Source organism: Suricata suricatta, chromosome 13 (assembly GCF_006229205.1).
Source record: "Suricata suricatta isolate VVHF042 chromosome 13, meerkat_22Aug2017_6uvM2_HiC, whole genome shotgun sequence".
In the NCBI taxonomy this organism is placed as follows: domain Eukaryota; kingdom Metazoa; phylum Chordata; class Mammalia; order Carnivora; family Herpestidae; genus Suricata; species Suricata suricatta.
Genome location: NC_043712.1, coordinates 89,628,654 through 89,636,656, shown reverse-complemented (window position 1 = coordinate 89,636,656; position 8,003 = coordinate 89,628,654). Strand labels below are relative to the sequence as shown.

Sequence of the window (8,003 nt, the reverse complement as noted above, 5' to 3'; positions counted from 1 at the left end):
AAGCCACCTCACTGAAGGGGATGGGGAACATGATACTCGCTCAAGCAACTTATCTGGAAGGAGGTGGAGCACAGAAGACCACGGGCATATAGGGCCAGGCTGACACGGCCACAGGCAGCAGCCCTGACGGCCCTGTGCGCACCTGTGTGGCGGATGGGGGTTACAGATAAGCAAGGAGGGCAGTGGGAACGACACACGGTGAGGGGCCGGAGGGGAGACCTCAGCCTGAGCGCGTGCTCGGGCTACTGCACACAGAGCCGGCGCCACGGGGACACGTCTGTAGACGTGAGTGTGCACGCGGGCTGGCGTACGACACCTGTCTCCTGTGACTCTGCAGCAGCAGCAAACAGCCAGCACCCAGATCTTGGCTTCGAACACCACTCTCCAATAAAAGAAACAAGACTCCTTGAAGAAACGACTGATTCCAGGCGTGGGGCTCGGAGCATTCAGGATGAGACCCCGGCAGCACCTATAGCACCAGGAAGGAGTTGCTAGAAAAAATAGAAGTAGGGAGGAAACGGGGAGGGAAGAAGGGAGGAGGAAGGAAGGAGAGAAGGAAGGAGGAAAAGAGGAAGAGGAAAGGAGGAAGAGGGGAGGAAGAAGAAAGAGTGAGGAGGGAAGGGGGAGAGAGGAGGAGGTAGGGACAGAGAGAAGGAGGAAAGGAAGGAAGGAGGGAATGAGGAAGAGGGGAGGAGGGATGATGGAAGGAGAGAGGAAAGGAAAGGAAGAGGAAAGGAAGGAAGAAGGAAGAGGGAGAAGGAAGGATAAGGGAGAGAGGAAGGATGGAGGAGGAAAGGAAGAAAGGAGGGAGGAAGGGGGAGGGAAGAGGGGAAGAAAAAGGGAGTCGGAAGGAGGAGGGGAGGAAAAAGTGAGGGAGAAGGAGGGAGGAAGAGGAGGTAGGAGAAGAAGGAAGGAGGAAAGGAGAAGGGAGAGGGAAGGAGGAGGGGGAAGGAGGAGGGGGAAGGAGAGGGAAAAGGAAGGAGGGAGGAGTGGGAGGAAGCGGAACGGAGGGAGGAGGAGGAGGGAGGAAGTAAAGGAGAAGGAGGGGTGAAGAGAGAAGAGGAAGGGGGTGGAACAATCATGACAATGAGTGGGTCAAAGGGGCACAGGAGGCAAACAGGAGGGCCGCCAGGGCAAAGCTGGAACCCGTGGACAACAAAATAAAGCAGCATCGGATCACAACGCAAACGTCAACTATCTGCACGTCAACAGGAATACAAGCCAGTGGACGGAGTCAGGTCTCCCATGCAGAAAAATCCCAAACCACATACAGAAGCTCCCGTCCAGGAGGGGTTTCAAAAGGGGGAAGGGGCGCCTTGAAGGTGGAGACTCCGACAAACTGCCAGCCAGGGAGGGAGACCAACACCACGGGGATCAGTGCAGACTCTCGGCGGGGCGTGGCGAGAAGGGCGCTTCACCTCTGTGGCCCTCCCCGCAGAAACCCCTCACCCCACCCCATCCATGGGAAACACAGAAAGAGGACACAAATCCCAGCTGAGGGACGGTCAGCAAAACACCTGCCCAGCACTCCGCAAACCTGTCAAGGTCACCACAAACAGGAAGAGTCAGAGGACCGGTCACAACCAGAAAGAGCCCCGTGAGGTCTGTCCTGTGGGATCCCACGTGGCGCCCGGGCGCAGGAGGGCAGCCGCTGTTCTCTGGGGGCAAGGCTGCGTGTGAGCAGAGGCTCCGCTCCCACCAGCTCCCACTGCTCTTCAAACATCACCCATTTCTGGAACAAATTCGCATTTTTGAAACAGGTGTTCCAGCAGAAGGGACTGCCTCACCACACTGGCCACAATGACAACGTCGGGGGACACCAGGCACCGGCAGGGACCTGCCCACAGGCTGCTGGGGGGTCTGCCCCCACCGACCGGTGTGGCCTCAGTGACACAGGCATAGCTGTGGGCTCACAACAGCAGACAGACCGCCTGGCTCTCCGCTGCCCCCATCCCGGGGCCAACATTCCCTCTGACCAGCCAGGGAAGCCCTCCGGCTGGGATGGGCCGAGAGGGGGAAGGAGGGAGGAGAGAGTCCAGGGGACACCAGGCAGCACACGACAGAGGCCTGCAGAACGGGCCCGGGCCCACACTCACTCCGGCACTGTGGGGGCCTCAGGGATGCCGGCCTACAACAAGGAAACCAAGGTGCGGTTGGGGGGGGGGGCACTGGGGGTCACATACAGCGCAAACCCCCACTGTGAGCCAGGTCCCACCTGGAACAGGGACAAGGACAGCCCCTCCCTCCTGGGTCACAGAGAGCTGGCATTTCTCTACGTCAGGAGACACCCGACGGGTGACCGCGAGCCCCAGCGGGCAGGTATAGGAGGGCTGGTCTGACAAACGTGCCGGAGGGGCGACAACCACCCAGCCACCTGGGGACAGGCCACGAGTCAGCTGCAGACAGCACTCCCGCCAGCTTTTTAACAAGGAAAAACCCAAAAGGTAAGAGTGGGGTGTGGAGGCCTGCAGGAGGGAGGAGGGAGGGCAGCTCCCGGCTCCCCGCGGGAGGCAGGATGACAGCCTCAGGGACAGGCACCCGCAGCCCCCTCTGAATGGCCAGGCCCTCCGAGTACCCGTCTGGCTCCTGAGCAACGTCTCTGAGCCACACAACAAATCCCAACGCCCCCCCCCCCCCCCCCCCCCCCCCCCCCCCCCCGACCGTGACAACATTGCGGAATTGTCACCTCTGTCAGGTGGGGAAGTCACCCCTGGGGGCGACGAAACATTCACCTTGTTTCTGCAGCAAAGCGCTCCTGTTTCCCGCCACCCCACACCGCCCTGCTGGCGGAGAAGAGCCGCGCCAGCGCACACGGCCCCCGCCTGCGTTCTGCCCCAAACGTCCCCACTCGAGGGGAGAGGCCTCCGCGGGGGCGCGGTGCACACAGCCTGCCTTTAAGAAAGCGAGTCCGGACAACACAAACCGTGCGCTTCTCGCACGGGCCACAGCAACGGCCCGGAAACGCCTTCCAACCCACGCACACCCAGTCTGCCCACTTGAAGGAAACCAGCGCGTCGGCGCCTCAGAGTAACGCTAAACCAGGGCTCCTGAGCACCCGCTGGGCCGCGCTCTGCTCCGCTCGACGGCGTCCGGCGTCCTGTGTGCGCGGGCAGAGGGCCTGGCGAGCAGAAACGGCCCGCTGCCGCCCACGCCTGTCATCAGCGACCTCCATGATCCCCGCACAGACCCCGCTCACATCTGCTTTCTCACCCTCCTAAAACAAAGGTACGGTTTTAAAGTATCAAGGAAGCCGGACCCCAGTCGTCCGGGACACCGTCACCTGCCTGAGCCCTGACGGCCTCTGCACCCTGCACACTTGCGACCCCAGCCCTGGGTCCTCCTGCCAGGGCAGAGCCAGCCCGCCCCTGCCCTGGACGCTGGACAACACTGGGTCCAGGGCCTGGGGCATCGTGCCCACCGGAGCCCACAGGCTCCCGGCCAGCCCCTGCCCGCTGACCACCCACACCTCACCATCTTCCTTTACCCCCGGCGCGTGCCGCTGCAGTTCACCCCGCGCACCGACGCAGCGAGCCAGGTCTGGCCGAGGGGCGGCTGCCCTCACTGACCAGGGAAATGCATCTCCTCCCTCACAGCAAGGGGCCAGGCTCCCAGAGGCGACACCCTGGGGGGCAGGGGGGGGGGAGGCCCAGCAGGAGACCTGTCCACCAGGCTGCAGCTCTCTACCCCCGCCTGCCCAACCGCTGCAGGTGCACTGGAACCTCAGTGACCTGAGCTGCCAGTCTGGGGCCACACCGCTCCTAAGGGCCAGGCAGGGTTCACTCTGTCCCCCGGAGTCAGCGTGGGGACCACGGCGCTGCGCAGCACATGCAGCACCTCCTCACCCACCGGGGCTGAAACTCTCAGGCTCCCGCCCACCCTCATTTCAGGAAGCAGCTGAGTCATAGCAGGCCACCATGGACAGGACAAGGACACGGAGGCCATGCAGGAGACGCCGGCACTTAACAGAAGTGGAGCAGCCCTTGCGTTTGCTCCACGGCCCGGCCCGACACGGTCCAAGGCAGCGGAGTCGGGTGCCCAGCAGCGGCCTTGCAGGAGGCGGGGGGCAGAGGAGGCTCTCACAGCCGCACCTTCTGTGCAAAACCCTCACGGGACCTGGTGCCTGAGCATCCTCACTTTCCCCGTCACTGGGAGGGGAGATTTTGAGAGGGAAAGAGGGAGTGCGTCTAGGACTCGCCCAGCCGCTGAGTCTGCAGGATGGGAGGGACTCAGGTGCTGGAAGCTGGTTTTGGGAGCTGGGCTGGGGCAAGTCCAGAGGGGAGGCAGAGGCAGCTCCAAGGAGTGCCCAGGCCTCGAAGGGCAGGCGGGCCGGCCTTCCAAGAGCTGGGAGAGGCAGGCGCGGCGAGAGCAGCGAGGGCGCCAGGACAAAGGGAAGCAGAGCACACCAGGTAAGCTGGGGCCGGGGCGGTGGCCCCGGGCAGCAGGCTCTGGCACCCAGGACCAAGGGATGGCAGGGAGGGAGCCGGGCCCGAGTGAGGCAAGGGGAAGGAGCTGAAGACATGAACTGGCAAACACTAAGTAAGTACCTACTGTATGCCAGGCACAGCCCGATGCCCCACAGCTCACCAAATTCGACCTGCTGCTTGCTGGGACCTGAGCACAATGACTGCACAGACCAGCAGAGAGGGGGCCCAGGCCTCACCTTCCCGCTACACCTTCCCATGGGACTCCATGGGGACCCCTGCGCCCATCCCCCAGCCCTCACATCCCTGAGCCCCGCAGACAGGAGCTGCCGCCTAGTACACCTGCCCCCTTGAAGCTGCAGGAGGGGACATGGAGTGAGATGAGGCCATGGCCACACCACAGGGCTGACCAGAGTGCATCCAAGGGACGGCTCCACCAGAGCAGGGAGGGGACATGGCGGGCCTTGGGATGGAGTGGGCCCTTGGGAAGCCTGGTTCAATCGCTACCAAGTGCTTAGACAAAAAGGGCCAAGGGTACCCCCCCCACACACCCATACACCATGGTGTCTGGGTGCACACGTGTGCGGGCGCACGCACGCGCACACACACACACACACACACACACACACACACCAAGCTACAGGCTGCAAGGGCACTCACGTGTGACCAGCCAGCCATCTTCCCTCCCTCAAAAACAGGACCACCTACAAAGGGCAGGAGTCCAAATGCCTGTTTGAAATATAACTTGTCAGTAACTAAACCAACTTCAGCTCAAGATATTTTAATTTTTTTTTTAACATTTATTCATTGTTAAGAGACACACCATGGGCAGGAGAGAGGCAGAGAGAGAGGGACACAGAATCTGAAGCAGGCTCCAGGCTCTGTCGGCACACAGCCCGACACGGGGCTTAAACTCACAAAACTCAAGATCATGACCTGAGCCGAAGTTGGATGCTAAACTGACTAAACCATCCAGGCACCCCAAGAAACTGTTTTAAAAAAACAAAAATGGTTCACTTCTCTACTGGAGAAAAAAAGATCCAACAAGTGTTGTGTCCTCAAATCTTGATTTTTTTTTTTTAATAAGCGTTAACATAAGACCCTGGCTAAAATTAAATAAGCTGATGGGGGCGTGGGGCATGGGTGTGAGTGACCCCGTCAAGCTTCTGGGCAGCGTCCCCGACACTCCGATGCTCCTTCTTCGGGTCTCTGCCAGGACTTTCAGCTGAACTGTTCTTCCCTCACCTACGACGGGGAAACTCAAGTTCAGGACAGTGATGCGACATGTCCAAGGCCAAGAGGCCAGTCTGCGCAGGAGCTGGGGGGTGACATCAAACTGAGCAAGCAGGCACTTGAAGAACTTGCGTGGAGACTGGCTCACCACCCTCCTGACTCCCCTGGGATCCACCCTCCAGACACACCCCGCAAAATGCAGCCAAAACTCCTGTGCTCATCAAAACCTCTGTGCCTGTGGCAGTAAGGAGCTGACAACTGAAAGGCCCCTAAGTGGGGACTAGTTCTTTCTGCTACAGTCTGTTCTGGTCCGTTCTTAAAGTGGGCATGACTGTGAGCTCATGAACACAGAAAGGGACTGTACTTGCTGCTGGGGCAGGGGGAGGTGCTCACCAAGCTGGGGGAGGGGAGAGCCCGGAGACCAGAAAGGGGCCAAAGAACTCCTGCCCCATATGCTCTCCGCCCCTCCAACCCGCCTCCCTGCATCATCACAGGTGCATCCCCTCACCCCACACACCACGATGGGGCCCTTGCAGGAAGGGCCACAAGCCACCTCTCTTGCAAATGCAGAGTGGCCAAACCTGGCTGGGAGAAAGCACCAGTACCTGCTAACAGATGAGAGGGCCACAGGTCCCACTGCTGCCACCGGCCCCTCCCCTCCCCCCCCACGTCAGTCAGTGTACTAACCAAACACCTGCTCTGCCGAGCACAGATCTGGGTACCCGTGTGGACTAATTCATTGCCTCCTCCTCACTTTTGGAAGGGGACCCTACTGGTCTCCCCAGTCAGGCAGGGAGGCTCTGACCCGTACAAACGCCCACCCATGGCCACAGGGAGCAGAGATGCCAGGAGGTGGGCAGTCAGGGAAGCAGCAAGCACGGTGGGTCCCAAGACCAAGGACCAGAAAGTGTCGGGTGGGAAAGAGACACACTGTCAGAGAAACCAACAGGCTACACACCTGGCCATGCCTGGCCTTTGCAAGTACACAATTCACACCCTCTTCTGGGTGAGCAAGGCTGCAGAAGGAGGAGCTAAGCCCACAACCACAACGCCAGCAGTCAGCAGGGCCTGGATCCAAACCCTGCTGTTCCACCCAGGAAGCAGCTTCTCCTTGCCCCCCCCCCCCCCGCCCCCAACCGGGCTGAGAAGCAGGGAGAAGCGGCTGTTTAAGTTATGCAGAACTACTTTATCCAAGGCCTGCCCAGCTCTTCCATGAGACTCGCAGGTAGCCTGAAGGGTCCCATTTCATCTCAGAGTGAAAATCAGAAAAGACTCACGGCTTCTTCGATGACAAACACCCCCAGACCTGTCACCCGACCCGGGGACAGTACCCAACGCAGCCAAGACAGGAAGTAGGTGGCAAATGCAGTGCATCCAAGAGAAGTAATGGGGGAGGGGCCGTCGCAGCTGAGCCTAGGAGGGACAAGGGGCACCCCAGTTATCGCAGATAGCCACATTCAAGGGGAGCCCCTGTCCGGGCCCCTTCTCGGCCTCAGGACGCTCAAGGAAGATGCGGAAACATCCAGAGAGAAGACGGGCTCTGCCTGGAGGTGATGGGAGGCCCAGGCCTGGCCTTTCCCAACCGGTTACCAGCATCCATCCCACGCCTCCACCCCCCAACCCGGGACACCAAACAGCTCAGAGGACACCACCCCACCGTGCCCGAGGTCCGCAATCAGAAGCAGACAGGCCGGCGACACGGCCCGACCCGCAGCCCCTGCTGGCGGAGGCCAGGACCCCCGCACGCGCGCTGTCCACCACTCCAGGGTCGCCGCAGCTCCTCCCGGCGGGCCGCGCAGGATGACCCAAGGCGCCCGGGTGCCTGCCTGGGCTCTGCCCCACCCGGGGTCGGGACTCTGCTCCGGAGCCGGTCCGGCGGGGGTCAGAGATCCGCTGGGGGAGGGGGGTGCAGCCGGCCTGACTGGGGGTTGGGGTCCCAGTCCTCGCTCCTCACCTCCTTGAGCTGCTCCATCTCGCCGCGGATGGCCTCGTAATCCACCTCGAGCTCCTCGAACTGCAGCTTGAGCTGGTGCTTCTCCTCCAGCACCGCCAGCCCGTACTCGGCCGCCTGAATCTTCTCGCGCGTGGTCTCGGCCAGCTCGTGCGACAGCCGCTTCACCTCGGCGCGCAGCCACTCAGGCTGCGCCTCCATCACCAGCCGCGCGTACTCCTCCTCCTCCGACGGCGCCGACATGGTGGCCCGCGGCCGGCTCGCGCTGCTTCCAGCGAGGCTCAGGCCAGGTTCCTGTCCGCCACTGCCGTCGCCGCCGCCGCTGCCGCCGCCGCCGCCCAGCCCGACGGCGCCGCCGCCGCGCAGCCGCAGTGCGCTACTCGCCGCGCGGGGCACTG

The 8,003-nt window shown here is 61.9% G+C and overlaps 1 protein-coding gene across 5 annotated transcripts in view; it reads right to left on the bottom strand.

Annotated features, from left to right (window-relative positions):
* The window catches only part of LOC115275723 (inositol-pentakisphosphate 2-kinase), a 115,551-nt gene extending 107,596 nt beyond the window's left edge, over positions 1–7,955 (bottom strand). For all 5 annotated transcript variants that reach the window (XM_029919436.1, XM_029919437.1, XM_029919438.1 and 2 more), the window contains exon 1: positions 7,609–7,955. In XM_029919436.1, the coding sequence (XP_029775296.1) occupies positions 7,609–7,848 (240 nt within the window). In that variant the 5' untranslated portion in view covers positions 7,849–7,955. The remainder of the gene's footprint in view (positions 1–7,608) is intronic.
* Positions 7,956–8,003: the final 48 nt, after the last annotated feature.